Here is an 18,026-nt window from a genome sequence, read left to right as displayed (position 1 = left end):
GCATTGATGATAACATGACACCAGCAAGGCCTGCAAGCCACACGATAAGCAAACTATGGCACAAATGATTTGGCCATCCCAGTAGAAATAAAACCCAGCAAATCCAAGCTCACTACCTAGGAAGAGAAACACAGCTTGAGCACAACTCAAAGGACTGCAATAGTTGCAGTCAGGCAAAGCAAACACATGCAAGAATGGCAAGCAGCAAGACAGAACGAGTGCAAGCACCATTAGAATTAATACACATTGACCTAATGACAGATCTACAAGGCCACCCCAACTATCATCATGTGCTAGTAGTTGTAGAGGATGCCTCATCATATGTATTCGTGAGACCACTCCTCAGCAAAGCAGAAGCATTCCCCACCTTGAAAGCATGGATCAAAAGGGCAGAGGTAATGATGGACCACATGCTAAAGTGCATCTGCAGTGACAATGGAATGGAATGGTCAAGCTTGGCAGCAGAGGAATGGAAGAAGAAGGCAGGGTTTAAATGGCAGAAAACCACCCCATACATCAGCATGCAAAATGGAAGAGCAGAGTGCACCATCAGATTGCTACAAGAAAAGATGTGAGCAATGCTCATCCAAAGATCAGTGCCAAAAGGTTTATGGCCCTATGCCATCATGGCTGCTGGACATGTACTTAATTTGACACCATCAGCAAATGCTAACAGAATTCTGTACAAAGACTTTCATTGTACAATGGCTCATGGCTTGGCAAAACAATTGCATGTCTTTGGCTGTCTCGCATGGGTTCACCTCCCAAAGAAAGATCATGCAGGCAAGCACAGTGTGAGAGCCATACCAGGAATTATGATCGGTTATGACGATGAGCACAAAGGATGGAAATTCCACACTCCAGAACACATGCTGTCTATCTGATGGAGTAACTCAGCTACATTTCATGAAGATAAAGGCTGGCATGATTGACCCAAAGAAAGGAGCCCACTGCAAATCGGATTTGAAAGTCTAGAGGCAGAGGGTACCAGATCAGAGACTGTCAACTATGAACCCATACTAGAGCCAGAGGAGATCAACATACAAGACCTGTCCTCACACATCTTCACTATGCAACCCATCAACACCGTTGAAGACAACCAATCCAAAATTGCCATTGAAGACATTATTGGGGAGGCCAATATGACCACCATGAACCTTACACCAACTTTGAGGGAAGCACTTGACAGTGATGAGGCACAGCAATGGCAAGAAGCCATACACAAGGAGTTAGATGGGCTCGAAGCCATGGGGACTTGGGAAATCATGGATGTACCACCAAACACTGAACTCGTTGACTCTAAGATTGTCCTCTGTCTCAAGCTGGATGCTGATGGGGTACCTGTCCAACATAAAGCAAGACTCGTCACACAAGGATTCACACAATGAGAGGGCATAGACTTTGAAGAAACTTTTGCACTGGTGGCACCACTCAGTGCAATAAGAGCCCTGTTGTCACTGGCAGTGGAGCAGGACTGGGAGGTCCATCAACTCGACATCATGATGGCCTACCTCAACTCCACACTCAAGCACATCATCTATATGAAACTGCCAGAAGGGGCAAAGGTACCAAAAGGAAAAGCTTATCAGGTAGTAAAAGGGCTATACAGACTCAAGCAATCAGGATGGGAGTGGAACATGGAGTTCAATAAGTTCCTGTGGTGCACAAACTTCCATAGACTCGATTGCACACCATGTATCTACACCAGAGGAAAGGAGGACAACTTTGCAATAGTGATTATCTATGTTGATGATACATTGATTATATCTCCAAAACTGACAACAGTCAAGCAAATTAAGAGGGAGATAGGCAAGAAGTGGAAAATGGAGGAGGGTGGCAACATATCCCATTTTCTCAGGATCAAGATCTCCAGAGACTGCAAGGCAAAGACTATGGACCTCATGCAAACCAGCTATGTCAAGCAGCTATTAAATGAGCATTTAGATAAATGCAGAAGAAAATCCAGCATACCACTCCAGGACATCCCAGTACCAGAGACGACAACAAGCATAGCCGAGCAGAAGGAATACCCACAAATCATTGGCAAACTCCTATGGCTTTCAAATGGAACATGTCCAGACATTAGCCAAGCCATGGGTGTCCTCGCACACTACATGACACAACCATCGAAGGAACATTACAATGCAGCACAGAGAGTGCTCCAATACTTGGACTGCACCCAGGATGTCCACTTGCAATATGGTAGCAACAAGCAACAAGATTTTCTGGTGGCACATAGCGATGCAAATTGGGCAAGCAATGCCATGGCACAATGTAAGAGCTTGTCAGGGTCAGCAGTTTTCATACACAGAAATCTGGTAGCATGGAAGTCAGTGCTACAGCACTGCACCACCTTATTGGCAGTAGAAGCAGAATTTGTGGCAGTGACCAAGGCTGCATGAGAAATTCTCTTCTTTGGGCACCTCTTCAAGGCCATCAGGGTTGACATTGGTATCCCCATAATTTTCTCAGATAACACAGGCACCATCCAGGTAAGCAAAGACCCTGCACAACATTGGAAGTTGAAGCACATTGACACCAAATACCATTTTATAAGAGACAATGTACAAGATGGAAAGGTCAAAATCAAGTACATTGGCACTGAAGACAACTTAGTGGACATCTTTACCAAACCAATAGGCAAGGAGGCATTGTGACATGCATGACAAGGGCTAGGATTGACACCACAGCAAAGTACAGCAGCTCAGCAGCCTACTGCCTTGCTGCTGAGGGAGACACATTGGCACTCCAACTGGATTCACAGGGTCTGCAGAGCATTACAGAGCCTGTGGAAGATAAGTGAGTCATTGATGAGACAAAGACACATATAGGTGGTAACACATGTGGGATGCATAAGCATTGTCACACTAACATGCAGGAAGTGACAATGCAGGAGTGACACAAGGAGCAGCTCATCACAGGCTAACACATGTGGAAGAGATTACCAAGCATATATAGATGACAATGTACATAGAAGCTAGTAGATAGAATTAACAACATAACAACGAAATTCCTCAACTTGAAGGATTAGCCGCTCTTCATTCCTGTTAGATCTCGTTTGAGCGAGAGGCGTGTGATTACAAATCCTCACCTAAATTCCAGTCAGCGTGTCTTGGAGCTGGGAGATGGTGTCTGTGCAGAGAGCGTTGGCTGATGCGCTGGAACCTCTGAAGTCTTGGGATCTCGTGTTTGCTTGAGCCTTGCGCACACCATTCACCTTTCGAACAAGCAATTGCGGCTCGACCGGTCACCGTTAGCCGTGCTGCACATCGATGGTACCCACGTATCATAGCCTCTAGTTGATCGAATAGCACACAATGGCCACCATCACTTGCCCCTCAGCGGGACTCTCGCTCTCTGCTGAGCGCCCAAAGAACATCGAAACGCAACACGAAGACATGGTGCATGACGCACAACTCGACTTCTACGGCAAGCGTCTTGCAACTTGCTCCTCGGACCGCACGGTCAAGGTGTTGGACATTGTCAACGGCACGCCTTCTACCAACGCAGAGACTCTTGAGGGACACCAGGGTCCAGTCTGGCAGGTCGCTTGGGCGCATCCCACGTTTGGCGACATCCTGGCTAGCTGCTCGTACGATGGCAAGGTGATTATCTGGAAGGATAACGGTGCAGGCTCGGGCAACAACACTGCTTCAGGACGGTACGGTTCTCAGTCAGCATACGGCGCTTCTGGATACACAGCGGGCGGATGGACAAAGATCAAGGAGCACACCCTTCACACGGCCTCTGTCAACTCGATCTCATGGGCTCCTCACGAGCTGGGTTCGATGCTGGCATGTGCTTCTTCCGATGGCAATCTTTCCGTTCTCACCTTCAACAATGACGGTACTTGGGCTGTGGACCTTGTAGCTGCACACCCTGTCGGATGCAACGCCGTCTCTTGGGCACCTGCTGTCGTGCCTGGCTCTCTGATTTCGGCAGAGTGTAGTGGTGCTAACGCATCCGGAGCGAGTGGGGAAGCAAAGCTGGTGAAACGATTTGCATCGGCTGGATGTGACAACACGGTCAAGATTTGGCAGTTTAGCGAAGAAGCCCACCGCTTTGTCGAAGCCGAGTCGCTGCAAGGACACTCGGATTGGGTTAGAGATGTGGCTTTCGCTCCCAATGTCGGCCTTCCGCGCAGCTACCTCGCCACCGCTTCGCAAGACCGTACTGTTTTGATCTGGACGCAGGACTCTGCCAATGGAGCATGGACAAAGACTGCATTGAACGCGAGACCTGCTTCCGGGGCTGCGGGGGATGGTAGTAACAAATTCCCCGATACTGTTTGGAGGGTAAGCTGGAGTGTCAGTGGTAACGTGCTCGCAGTGAGCTGCGGTGATGGCAAGATTACGTTGTGGAAGGAGAACCTTAAGGGCGCTTGGGAGTGTGTTAGCGAGATGGACTCCTAGCGCAGGGCTGACAACCGGCTTGCCAAGGCCTGTTCATTGGCTCGTCGTTGTAGTATCGTAGATCTGAGAGATTTGTTGTGCAAAACAAAGCATATCCCACTAATCGTCTCGGGAAGAATGTGTGCAAGCTCAACGCTCGGAACTCAGTCATTGGCAATGAGCTACTTTATGAGGATTGTGTATGTCGCAGCAAGCTTGCAATTCCTTCCAAGACGCGAGAGGAGTCCTGGGTGGGCAGTGGGTTAGTAACTTGGGCGATGTATGAAACATGAATTGGCCGCTCAAGGTTTCATATCAGTCATTCATCTCCAGATCGCACCGAAAGATCCTACAACTATGTCGAAGCTGAGCAGAGACCGGTGGGTGAAAGTATTAGCTGCCTGTATTGTAAGGTGTAGTGAGATATGAGATGCGATCATGCGACCAACTCGGAGTAACTTTCTCTACCAATCGCAGTGCCACCGAGGAGGTTGGGGAGATGAAAAGGGTTCGTGTGATATGCTTTTGTCATGACCGAAAGCGAAAAAAGGGTTTGGGGGGGAATGTAAGATTGGCGCAAGCTTACTATGGATGCTGGATTAGACGAGGCTGAGGAATGCGAAAGCTTGAATGTAAGGAAAGCGACTCAAGTGTCAGAAGATGATGCCGAGAACTCGCAACTGCGTCAAAGACTGGTATACCGGGAGGAAGGCGCTACGGACAGAGTTGCAAGCTCGCTCAAACGGGGCATCGACAAGATCTCAAGACTTTCATGCCGAGTCGCGCTCGCTGTCCTAAGCGTACTGAATGGTAGGGACAGGGCAATACACTAGCGACTCGGAGGATGTGACGATGGAGATGAGAAGAGGGTGCATGATATGATGAGAGACAAGGAGAGGGCAAGGGGAGATGAAGCTTGTTGTTATCGCTGTGCCGCTGCGTCTGCATTCTGGGGGGTGCCATGTGATGATGATTGTCGCTCATGTCTCGCTTGCACTGGCGTTAGGTCTGGGTTGGTGCGTAGATACTTAACAAAGTGCATTCCAGTTTATCACTGGTGAGCTGACAAGCAAGTGGAAGCTATGCAGCTGAACAATGCCTCCTTATACGGTTGCAACCCGAGGCAGAGGTGTCCATCTTTCCAACCGAAGGCGAGAGCATGAGGTCGAGGGATGGCCAACTGCGTCTGCATGGGTCTATGCTTGGCTAGGATGGAATTAATATGGATGCAAGTATGCGAGAGCCTACTGAGTTATAGCCCCTGAGCGTGAGTCTGAGCGTGAGTCTGAGCGTGAGTCTGAGCGTGACTGTATAGCAAGATACGAGAATCTTGGAGCCGCTCAAGGTGCTTGGTAGCGGGCAAGTTGGGTCTTTGGATCGTCGATGAGCAGTCTCTGACAGCGACGTTCTTGCAGCTTACCTATCCCTAACGCCGCTCATTGGACATAGCCGCCGACCAGATTAGCAGCCTATTAGCAGCCTGGGATGATGCAGGGGCGAGAATCTTCCGCAAAGAATGCCAAGGGGGGGGCGCTAGTCTAGGAGAAGCTCACATTGGCGTTTCATTGAAAGGTGCGCATGCTCTTGGAGACAGTCGAGCCTCGCCTCGTTTGCCCAGTCTAGTGACAAGGTTGTCCTTGGAGGGGAAAGCAGGGAGCGAACCATGAACTGGAAAGCTGTATGCAGCAGACGATCCTCAGGCCACCTGGATGCTGTCTAGCAGACTGATCATATGAAACTCGACTCTCTTTACCCACACCAACTCGGGGCCAAAAGAGATGTCTGCGATCTGACAGATTACGCTGAGTGTTTATAATCATTTTTGGATGGATTTTGTGATGGTGTTTTTCCCTTTTTTTTTGTCCCTTTTCCCCTTTTCCCCTTTTCCCCTTTTCCCCTTTTCCCCTTTTCTCTGATTCTCTACTGCTTTGTTGTTTTGCCAAGCGTGACAACCGATCCTCGAACAGTGCGGACAGAAGCCCGGGTGTGCATTTCCCTTTTTTCTTTTTTTTCTTTTTTCTTTTTTCTTTTTTCTTTTTCTTTTTTCCAAATGATTTTTGGATTTTTGTGGGTGTTGACATTATTATTATGATTATTGTTTATTATTGTTATTGGGAAAGAGGCGCGCGCTCTGTCGGCTGTGTGGATGTGATATTATTGAATTATTGCATCTCAGGAGAGGCTTGCAAGTTGAATTTTGTTTTTGCTGAGATAGACTGACAATGTACACTGGCAATCGACAACTCTCATCCTTGCTTGCTTTCTTGCTTTCTTGCCCGCCTCTCCTGCTGCCGGACTTCCGTAGTGACAGTCTGGATTAGTATTGGTCATGCTTTGTTCAACTGAGCCTTTTCGGAAGCGTTGGCGCTCTTTCTCTCTTTCTCCCTCTCTCTCTCTCTTTCTCTCTTTCTCTCGTCTCCATCATCCTCATCCTCCTCAGCCTCTCCATCTCTCCACCGATCCGCCTCCCGAGCTACATCTGACATCCCCGCTAGTTGGCATCGCATACAACCACCCGCACTCTCACTCTTCTCTACTCGACCCCCCCCCCCCCCCCGACTTGCCTTCAGCACGGCATTTCCCATTCGATTCACAGCCCTATTTTGCTGCTTTTCCAACCGAACTTTGCTGAATCACAAGTGCATCATCCCATACAAGCTTGGAGCTTATCTTGTTATCCCATTGGTCGAACGCCAGTGCACCTCGCATCGCAGCCACATCTCGATTCGCAACTGTCGATCGAGCTAACCCCCCAGATCCGCTCTCTCCCCCCTCCCTCCCTTTGATGTACTTTGAGATCCAGCTCTAGCTCAATCGCAAGCTTCCAGCTCAAAGGTCGCCGCTCATTTCCCATGCTCGCCATTGCTTCTATTGCATCCAAACCTTAACTTGTTCATCTCTCGACAAAGAACAACCTAACGTCATTCTCCAGTGAGTATTGCTTTCCCACCCCATCCTAGCCCTTTCAAAGGCCTCGACCAACCTCTCAAGGTTATCCTTTTCCGCGATCTGGTCAGCTGCTCCTTTCCTCCTCAGCACCGAGCTAACCCTTTGGCCGTCAATTCCGCCTCCTCCTCCCCGTCTCCACAGTCCTTGGCTATAGTAAACCCCCCGCCAGACAACAGTCAAAAAGCCCGCTCGGGCAGGGATGGAGGTCAGCTAAACCTCTCAACTCTCACACATTGGCTCTCCACAGCCAATCCCTCGAATCTGCAATGGCTGCAGCGACAGCTACCATCTTGGCTTCGCCTCCCGATTTCGCCAGTATGGAGCACCGTACCGCTGATCCGCATCGCCATACCAAAACGCTTCGTTCCCAAAGGTCCGCACCGTCGCCATCAACACCAGCATCCCCTTTCCGACTTTGTCCAGCCTCACATTCGCCATCCATCCCACATCGTCGCATCTACAACATCGATCACGAGTCTTCACCAAGCCCATCTCAATCAGTCGCTCCCGAGCCTCGATCTTCTTCTACCTCACTTACACCTTCTCTCTCTGCATCCAACCCTTCACCGACAAAGTCTCTTTTACCTTTGGCCCTACCATTGCCTCCAGGCTCACCAACACCTCCTCTCGCTCGCAACAAGTCCCCTCATCCTAGCAGCAGAGCAACCCGCAATCAGCATCTCACCAATCTTCAAGCCGCTTCCCTCTCCACGCCTGAGCTTCATCTCGCTTCAGATCCCATGCTTGATACACAAGAGCCATCCTTCTTACCCAAGCTCCTAAGAGCATCGCCCACTCACTCCCATCAGGCCATGTCCACTCCCCGCAGCCAAGGTCAGCCAACCGCCCATGCCCCATCCGACAGCGCCTCTCCCTACACAGCAGTAAAGCCAGGTCTAGCCTATGCAAGCTTCCGTGCTGCCATGGACGCCGTCGATTCCCACAACCACAGCTCGCCTTCCCTTGCCATCCCCGGCATCCCCGGCATCCCCGGCATCCCCCATATCCCTGGCATCCCAGCTGAGCTCCACTCACGGAAGCAGAGCACTGTTACCTTGCGAAACGCAGATTTCTCCACAACAGCATCTTGCACAACATCATCCTCCTGGACCAGACAGAACGTCAGCACAGATACTCTCAGTCCACCCAAGCAATCCAGCTCCCGACCTTCATCCGCCAAAGGCACGCCTCAATTCAAGTCCTCCGGAGCTACTTGGTTTCGACGCAATCGCAACCAAGGCAAGACGAGTGGAAATATGCATTTCAACCCTTCCGCCCATGACGACGGTGCCACCAGCACTCCCGTAGCAGACTCTTGCACACAGATCTCGATGCAGCCAAGCCAGACGAGCGCTGCGACAGCCGGCTCTGGCACAACATTCTTGTCTGAAACCAACCTCACCATGCTTTCGACTGCAACCGACGCATCCTTTGGCATGTCTGATCTCGCATCGCCTCAAACCGCACTCGACAGCATCCGTAAGGCCCGTTCCTTCATGATCAACCAGCTCGCTCGTCTCGCCGAGCCAGAGCGCAGCCTTGACGAGCAGCGCATCTCTGCGCTTGTCTCTCAGATGAAAATCCACGCTCACGACCCCAGCATCGAGGCTTCACGCTTCTGGCACAGCATTGCCGACGGTGTCCTTCTCTGCTTACTTGCCAACAGGCTTCGACCCGGTAGTGTCGATCGCATCGACCGCAGGCACCAGCAGTGCCTCAAGGCAGACAACATCTCGAGCTTTTTAAGAGCAGCACGAGACCATCTCGGTTTGCGATCCAAAGATCTCTTTCAGAGCTTCGATCTTACCGATGGCACTCTTGAAGGCTTGCTTCGTGTTGTGCACACGCTTCAAGCAGCCGACAAGATGATCAAGCGCACCTCCAAGGTGTCTGCCACACGAGCCAACCCTATCAAGATTGAGCCAAGAACCACCTCCATCACTCCTCCTTCCACACCCCGCGTCCAGGAGCGAAAGCTTCTCTCTGCCGGCAATGGCGATCTGGAACGCATCGACAACAGCTCCGAGCTCTCCCTGAACCAAGACACACCCAAGAGGACTATGCTCACCATTCAGCAGAACAGGCGTGAGGCCGAACATATCCTCATTGGCAGATCCCACTCGTCGCGCTTCGATTCTTCTTCCTCGGACTCGAAGCGTCCTTCCATCGAGCTTGGCTATCCAAAGCAAAAGCCTTCTTCAATCACCTTTGCCGACTCGGTCAAGCAGAAGAGCTACAACGGCGACGAAGAAGGTCGTATGCCCTACCGCGATCGCAAGCTCAGTGAGTCAGCCATCAGCTTGACTGGTGTCGCCGAGGAGCCAGAGGACGGTGTGGCAGCCAACGGTGACGTCTTGCCCACTGCCGACTCCTTCTCCAGCACTCCATCTGCCGCCATGGAACGAGGACAAGGTAGGAGGGGCAGCAGCGAATCGGACAAGTCTAGCAAGAATCACGCTCTCAGGCCCGTCATGCTCGCTCGCAGCACATCTCAGAAACGAATCAGTCAGGAGCTCGCGCTTGGACAGCTTCCAAGAGCGGTCATTGGCTCCACTGAGAACCTTGACGACTACCTCTTCACATCAGGCAGCCCTTCCCGACACGCTCCGACTCGACGACACAGTGCTCGACTCTACCCTGGTCCTTCTCTGCTCAACCCATCGCGCGAGTCACTGCTCAACCTCAGTGCTCCATCAACCGGCGAGTCGGATGTATCGCCATCCGCTCGCGTGCCCTTCCCTCGCGGAACGAACGACTCGCCAGGTGCTCGTAGGATGGCCCGTCACCTCTCTATCAACGCTGGCAGCCTAGACTCGTTCTCTCTGACATCCGGGCCCAGCTCATCGACTACAACCAACGGCAGCAGTGGCTCGCCCAAACTCAGTTCTCGACCTCAATTTAGGCACATGCGCTACTCTTCTGATCTGCATCTACCGCTGCTCAACCGTCCGACGTCGATCGGAGCACGCTCGCCGGACCCTTGCCTCGACGAGCGATCCTACATCTCGACCTCTCGCAGCCGCTTCGACTCGGAGATTGGATCCATCTACACCAACCCCCTTGGCAGTCTCACCACCGATGAGAATGGCTCTGCAGTCACGCGTGCAAGCCGCGATGCTACAGCTCCCAAACACAAGCTTGTCGTCACAGAAGCAGGCAAGAACATCATCACCTACCAGCTTGGCAACTGCATCGGACGTGGTCAGTTTGGATCCGTCTATCGCGCTTTGAACTTGAATTCCGGCCAGATGGTTGCCGTCAAGCGAATCAAGCTCGAAGGCCGCACTGATGACGAGGTCACCGAGCTCATGGGTGAAGTTGACCTTCTCAAGAGCCTCACACATCCAAGTGTCGTCAAGTACGAGGGTCTCGTCCGTGGTCCTGATGTGGTCTCCATCATCTTGGAGTACGTCGAGAATGGTTCGCTCTTGCACACTCTCAAAGCGTTTGGTAACTTCCCCGAAAAGCTCGTTGCCAGCTACGTTGTCAAGATCCTAGAGGGTCTCAATTACTTGCATGAGCAGAACGTAGTGCATTGCGACTTGAAAGCGGCCAACATCTTGACGACAAAGAACGGCAACGTCAAGCTTTCCGACTTTGGTGTCTCGCTCAACCTCAAAGCGGTCAAGAAGATGGGCAACAAGAATGATGCGATTGGCACTCCCAACTGGATGGCTCCTGAGGTCATTGAGCTCAAAGGTGTCACTACCGCTGCCGATATCTGGTCGCTTGGATGCACAATCATCGAGTTGATCACCGGAAAGCCTCCATACTACGATATGCTCGCCATGTCGGCCATGTTCAGGATTGTGGAGGATGACTGCCCGCCTATCCCGGAGAAATGCTCGGATGCCCTTCGCGATCTCTTGCTGCAATGTTTCAACAAGGATCCTACAAAGCGACCCAGCGCCGAGACACTCTTCGAGCACCAATGGATTCGACAGGTATGGACTGGACACAAAGAGTTGCGACCACAGGACAGCGTCCCCTTCCTGCGTAGAATCAGCGCCGATGTGCGCCGACTTGATCCACGCATCTTTGAGGAGAAGGAGGAAACCTCTGCAGCTCAGCCAGCCACGCAAAGATCCTCTTGTTCGCCTCCTCGTGCCATGCTGCAGCGTCCCGACTTTCAGGGACTCCGTGCTCACACTTTGCCAGCCGAGTCGTCTGCTGGAAGCGTCACTGACAAGGTCAATGGCATCTCACCCACCACTTCTCCGCCTAACCCCACATCTTCGCTTCCTAGCCTCGACACCACATCCACGCACGCCTCTTCGAAAGCGACAAACCAAACAGCCTCGCCGACACTAACCAGTCCAGCGCTTCTCTCGCCTATGGCTGATTCCTCTTGGCTTGATCTTGGCTTGATCGCCGATGAGCAAGCCAAACCACACGCTTTCGTCAAGAGCACCTTCAGCAAAGCTGTCGTTTGCAAGATCTGCCGCGAGCCTGTCAAGAAGCATGCTGTTCTTTGCGAAGAGTGTGGTCTTGTGTGCCATGCTAGGTGCGCAGTCCATGCTCCTTCGCCCTGCAACTTGCGTGCTCAGCTGCTCCTATTCCAGCAGCGAGCTTCTTTGGATCAGACGAGTCCCGTATTATCGGCAGCTCATCTTGCCTCGGTCTCGCCTCTGCATGGCAGCGGCGGCGCGACAAACGGCTCTGCTCCGATCAACTTGCGCTTCCCCTTTGGTATGAGGAGGCAGTCCAAGTCACCCACCGTCGACTCGCAGCCTCAGGTGGCTTTTGGTGCAGCGGCGTGTCCAGAGAATGAGGCTGGAATACCGCCTTGCCCTCGGACCAGCAACGGTGCTTTGGGAGGCAAGCCTGCCAAAGATCCCAACCTTGTTCGCAAGCGTCGTATTTCGTTGATCGCCGGTCGTCAAAGATCGCCTTCTCCCTCGCCTGAAAGCACGGAAGCTTTGCGAAGTCCCTACGGCAATGCCGCGCTGCATGGCGTTCGACGACATAGCTCGATGAGCTATGGCAGTATTAGTGGCAACAGTAGCATCTCAAGTGGTGGAGGCCACATTATCATGGGTCACTCTAGCTCTCGGGCTTCTTCGTCCCAGCAACAACTGACGCACCAGCAGCAGCAAGGATTTGCACAACTCGCATCAACACCAGTACTGCCCATGGAACAAGAGCAACTTCACCATCGTCCACCAATGGAACGATTCCGTCGACGTTTGAGTTCTGGTGTAGCACGTGGTACTCCTGATGTGATGGCGTCAGCTAAGAAGATGGGTAAAGCTGGCATCGCTACAGGACAGGTTACGCCAACACTTCAGACGACGATCGAACGCAAAAATTCTCGTAGAGTCTCTTCCAAGTCTGATTGCATTGTTATGTAGGCGCCAAGCGCAACTTGCTCTCGTCTCCTATTGCACATTCGAGATGCTTTGCTTTGCTTAGAACTTTGATATACCAACTCTAGCATCTATACTTTATATTGCTCCATCTCATCATACCTATCGTCTTGTCCTATACCTCGCTTTCAAGCAACGCTTTTTTTTTTTTTTTTTTTTTTTTTTTTTCCATTTTTTTTTTTTTTTTTTTTTTCTTCTCTGTTGAAGACGACGATTGCAAAATGGCAGAAAGTTTCTGCTGGGTTGAGACTTTGTTTGCTCATCTTGGTGCAATTTGTTCTTGTAGCTTTTGATATCATGCTACATTTTAAGTTTCTTGGATTTGGCTTGATGACACACAGGAGTTGGGTTAGCCATGATATGATGGGTCGTATCGGCCAAGTTTGTGGCGGTTTGAGAGAAGGTTGATGATTGGTAGGGTGATGGAAACTAGTAATACAAATGATTCGGTGTACAGTTATGTTGGAGGCGGATGGTCAAGTGAGTTGGGATGTGATGGTTGGGTGGTGCGGGAGGTTTCGGGGTTGCGGGATGGCGAGTGTGGTTGCGTTAGAAGGTGGATTGGCGGTTATCTTGTTCGGTTGCTTTGTGTTTGTTGTGTTGTTGTTGCTGTTGTTGAGTGGGGTTGTAGGGTGAGTTAGGTTGACTTGCAAACGGATCTTTGGTCTTCGCTTCTCTTGCACTATCTGCATTGCCCCTGGTTGCCGGCGTTGGGTTGTAGTTCGGCAATTCAAACCCGCCTCCTGCTCCTCCTGCTCCTCCTGCTCCTCCTCCTGTGTTTTCCTTGCAATGGCGATTAGCTCGTCTTGTACTAGCCCAATCCAACTGTTCCCTCTCCGTGCTCCTATCTCTTGGAAGTGGTTTTGCATCTTGCAACGACAACCCTGGTACCAACCTCTGCATATAACTTCCCCCTGCAATCACCTGCTCTCCCGCACAACTATGATCAACACAATCATCCTGCTCCTTAACCTCTTTCTCCTTCTTCCTCCTATACATCATACCTATTACCAACAGAAGAACCAAAAGAAAGAAGGCTCCGAGTACAATGCCTATGATCGTTGCAACCATTGTCTTCTGGGCCCCTGTTGTCTTACGTCTGCCTTTGTCTCTGGCCAAACAGCTAGTGTTGCCGAGCGCGTTGGGCAAGATGGCAGCTTGAGAAGAGGTGAGAGAGGTCGTAGAGGGAGATGTTTGATCGAGGATGGAGATTAGAGCGATTGAATTCGGAGGTAGGTCGACAGGGTTCCAGGTGACATGATCGACACCTTGGTCGATATGTTCATGGAAGACAAGTTTGTGGGTGGCAATGTCTCGGCCTTGGATGGTGTAGTTGCCAGTGGCGGATATGAGGATTTCAGCAGGTTCGCATGATGTTAGGCTTGGCAGAGTCACGTTAGCCCCGTGAACTAGCAGGAGGGGAAGAATGCTGAGTAGCAGCGTTAGATAGGCATGGTTTGATTTGATCTGCATTGTTAGTAAGTGTGAGATGGGGATCGTGTATGCGATATCAGCAGGAGTGATCGGTCTAGCAAGGCCGTGTGATGGTGAATTGGCTAAGGATGATGTCCAGTATAGATGAGAGTGCGCGAGCGTTTCCTATATCAGCTAAGCAGAGCAAGCCAGGTTCGCCTTTCGACTCAGCAAACAGGGACCACCGGCGCTTTGCTGCTACGACGGCGCAACTCTACTTGGCAGTATCCAGGCCAAGCTTCACTGGTGGGAGACGGGCGTTGAAGGTGGGTGGCAAATGAAATCAAACCTTTCCCTCTGTAAGTTGACGCTCCGAAACACACTCATACTCATACTCATACTCATACTCATACTCACACTCACACTCACACTCACACTCACACTCACACACACTTTACTCACGCTCCGAGAGGTTTGGATCGCATGTCAAGTCTCTCTTCTCTGCGCTGGACAAAAGGGGACAGAGAAAGCAGAGGGTTAGGGAAGGAGGAGGAGGAGGAGGAGGAGGAGGAGGAGGACCCGTGGGGTTGGAGCAACGTGGCAAGAAGCTCAGCGAATTCTTTTGGTATGAAACTTTAACGGCCGAGTCGTTGGGATCGGATCGGGAGAAAGAGTGATGCATTTCCCGATACCGACCCGATTAGACTCGTAAACTCCACATCATAACCAAGCTTGTGCTCATCTTGTCCTCCTCCCTCTCAACGACACACTAGCAAACTTGATCAGAGCTTCTTGGCAGCTACGAGCCCATGCCAGGCGCTCTGCCACTGCCCATCCTCCTACCATCTTCTGCACGCTCCCTCCGGCAGCTTCATCCGCTTTTACACCCACAGCCGAGCCATTTCTTTGCAACCATGTCCTCCTCCTCCTCCCCCTCCCCCTCCTCCCCCACCTCCCCTCACCCAGAAGCCGAGGAGCCAGGCTATCCAGATCGAACATTCACAACACAACACCTCCCCTGCGATCCCACCTGCACTCTCACATTCTCCGAAGCCGGTCCTTCCCGCTACACCCACGCCCCAGAACCATACACGAAAGCGATCCCACTGATCACCTCTCCTCTCACCCGTTCATCCCTTTCCACCGCAGCCGCACATCTTCGTTCCAACCAGCTCGTCTCGTTCCCCTCCGAAACAGTCTACGGTCTCGGTGCAAACGCTTTATCCCAATCCGCCGTTTCCAAAATCTACGCCGCTAAGAAAAGACCTGCGGATAACCCGCTGATCGTCCATGTTTCGGACCTATCTATGCTCGACACCCTTCTTCCCGCCACCTATCAACTCGGTGCAGCATACGAAGCGCTGGTCAAAGCCTTCTGGCCAGGAGCACTGACGCTTTTGTTTCCCGTGGATGTGGACAAGCCAGCGGTGCCGAGCGTGGTAACGTGCGGACATGCGAGTGTTGCCGTTCGAATGCCCTCCCATCCGATAGCCAGAGCGCTTATTGCAACCAGTCGCTTACCGATCGCGGGTCCGAGTGCGAATGCCTCTGGTAGACCGAGTCCCACTACGGCGGCACATGTTATGCGTGATCTTGGTGGTGCGCTTGATTCTCATCCCAACCAAGAGGCTGGTCGAGAGCACAAGGGGAGGTTGAAGTATATTTTAGACGGAGGACCGTGCCAAGTGGGTGTCGAGAGCACCGTCGTCGATGGCATCACAGCGGAGAATGAGTTAAGGGTCTTACGACCGGGTGGTGTGACAGTGGAGCAAATCGAACAGGTGTTGAAAGAAGCAGGATTGCAAGACATCCTGAAATTGTCCGTTTACGGCAAAGATATGCAAAGAAGTTCAGAACAAGAAAGTAAGCCAACAACACCAGGGATGAAGTATAAACATTACAGTCCTACTGCTCCAGTTGTCAAGCTTTTGTCAACTAAACTCTTCCCTAGTGCCATCGCTCGACCTTACCATTCTAATGCAACTTCATCGACTCAAGCGCTGAACTCGCTCATCAACCAATCCCCTAATTCAACACGTACAACGCCTCAAACTTTCGCCAAGGTCGTTCGGGAACAGATTGCCTCCCTCCTCACCTCTTCCAACGCTGGAACAGGAATGATCAATATCGGACTAATGACTACTCGGGACTCAGACCTCTCCCGACACATCTTTTCTTCCTTCACCGCTTCTCTCTCCGTACACGATAGTAGCGGAGAGAGTATTCATCGCCTTCTCCTCCCCCCACGCCTCCTGATTGGATGCGAAGGAGTCATGATACACCCCTTCGACCTCGGACCTTGCACCACAACAGAGGTGTACGCACAACGAATGTTCGATGGACTTCGAACCCTCGATGAAGGTCCATTACTCGGAGGAGTAGGGCGGTGCCATCTGATCTTTGTAGAGGCCCTAGACGATGCAGGAGTTGGGTTGGCAGTGATGAATAGACTCAACAAGGCTGCCAGTGCTACTGTTCTATTGGATTGCTAGTTCATCTCGACCGAATAGAGTGCTGTAATTGAAGATAACAATTAATATACGGCGTTATCGGGGTCACGATCAGACTCCCTTTACCACAGCCGTATGTTCTATGTAATGCTTAGTTTTCATGGTGTGAGACTGAATGACAAACACATATATATACTCCATTCACTGCTCTGGTCCTATTCGAGGCAGGATGTGTCTCTTCATTTGTACTCCTGTGTTGCTATGATACCGGGTGCCACTGTGCTGTCACCATGACAACAATTACGTACCTCATTGTACTTCTCGCTTACGTGAGCCTCCCGTGTCTCAATGTCTCGGCCGTAACATGTGCATCTTGCTTGAGATGCCGACGCATCTTCAACTGCTGTGTTACCTGTTCAGATGCACCATTTTTTTATTATTTTTTTTTGGCTGTTTGTGTTAGAGTGTTGCAGTGTGCAAAACGCGTTTCAAAAAAAAGAGGCTGCGCAACGAGTTAAAGCATGTCGTTTCTCAGCAAGAAGCATGCGACCTCTGAGAGTAGACATGCATCTATACCAAGCCCATATATAAACACCAACCTCACCCACTCTTGCTTGGCACATTACCCAGACTGACTGCCAAGCATCAGGATGCTGGCCAATAGATAGCTGGTGTCTTTCCTTCACTATATTTTCTCAATCATGTTTAAGCCTGATCAGCTCAGTATCATACATGCATATTCATCAACACAATCAACACTTGTGATCATTGACTTTGACAGACACTCTTCAACTGATTAAGAGTCTGACTGCTCTTGCCATACAATCATTGCATTTCGCCTTGCTCACAACACACTCTCAACTTGATTTGCCTTGAAAACTAAGACCACTGCACCATGCCTTTGCAATCCAACGACCCACACATTGCCAACAATGCCTTACTTCAGAATTCATCCAACAATCAAGCCGAAATGATTCATGTACTCCCCAAACATCACGGTGTCATAGGGTCTGCACAGAGGATTACACCTGTGCAAAAAGGTCTGGAATGAGACATAGGGTGCCTTATGCACACAAATTGTGAAATCAACAGCATTGCGGGTTTCCAGTTGATTTTGCCAAATGCACCACCAGAAGATCCTTTCAATGCATAACAGGTCAGACATTCACATGGAGGTAATGGGATAGTCATACAGATGGTTACCATCACTAGGGGGCAAGAGAGACATATTGGAGGAGATCACATGCAAAGAAGGGGACTGAGCTCAGAAGCACAAGGTTGCTTACCACACAAGGGGGGACATGCTCATGACCACATGAGGCTAACCACAGGGACAACCACATGGATGGGAAGCAGGACAATAAAGTTGATCACCCAATCAGGGGATTCACAAAATAGGGGTCTGGAGAATGGTCACAGCTTAGGCAGAAGGAGAGCTGTGTTAAGAAGACCAGCAT

At 50.9% G+C, this 18,026-nt stretch overlaps 5 protein-coding genes across 5 annotated transcripts; 4 read left to right on the top strand and 1 right to left on the bottom strand.

The window, feature by feature from the left end:
- Positions 1-1,502: 1,502 nt before the first annotated feature.
- Positions 1,503-2,402, top strand: UHO2_00156 (uncharacterized protein; the record flags this gene model as incomplete). The annotated part of the gene is made up of 1 exon (XM_041556776.1): positions 1,503-2,402. The coding sequence occupies one exon, from the start codon at positions 1,503-1,505 to the stop codon at positions 2,400-2,402; it is 900 nt and encodes a 299-aa protein (XP_041412710.1).
- Positions 2,403-3,317: 915 nt separating this feature from the next.
- Positions 3,318-4,412, top strand: UHO2_00155 (putative SEC13 - protein transport protein; the record flags this gene model as incomplete). The annotated part of the gene is made up of 1 exon (XM_041556775.1): positions 3,318-4,412. The coding sequence occupies one exon, from the start codon at positions 3,318-3,320 to the stop codon at positions 4,410-4,412; it is 1,095 nt and encodes a 364-aa protein (XP_041412709.1).
- A 3,194-nt stretch (positions 4,413-7,606) lies between these two features.
- On the top strand, positions 7,607-12,691 carry UHO2_00154 (uncharacterized protein; the record flags this gene model as incomplete). Its single annotated transcript, XM_041556774.1, has 1 exon — positions 7,607-12,691. The coding sequence occupies one exon, from the start codon at positions 7,607-7,609 to the stop codon at positions 12,689-12,691; it is 5,085 nt and encodes a 1,694-aa protein (XP_041412708.1).
- A 564-nt stretch (positions 12,692-13,255) lies between these two features.
- Positions 13,256-14,179, bottom strand: UHO2_00153 (uncharacterized protein; the record flags this gene model as incomplete). Its single annotated transcript, XM_041556773.1, has 1 exon — positions 13,256-14,179. One exon carries the CDS (start codon positions 14,177-14,179, stop codon positions 13,256-13,258), a length of 924 nt encoding a protein of 307 aa, XP_041412707.1.
- An 854-nt stretch (positions 14,180-15,033) lies between these two features.
- UHO2_00152 (uncharacterized protein) lies at positions 15,034-16,611 on the top strand (the record flags this gene model as incomplete). Its single annotated transcript, XM_041556772.1, has 1 exon — positions 15,034-16,611. One exon carries the CDS (start codon positions 15,034-15,036, stop codon positions 16,609-16,611), a length of 1,578 nt encoding a protein of 525 aa, XP_041412706.1.
- Positions 16,612-18,026: the final 1,415 nt, after the last annotated feature.

Source organism: Ustilago hordei (assembly GCF_900519145.1).
Source record: "Ustilago hordei strain Uho2 genome assembly, contig: UHO2_contig_01, whole genome shotgun sequence".
NCBI lineage: Eukaryota > Fungi > Basidiomycota > Ustilaginomycetes > Ustilaginales > Ustilaginaceae > Ustilago > Ustilago hordei.
Note: the sequence above shows the minus strand (reverse complement) of the source record. Positions and strands in the feature narration are given on the sequence as shown.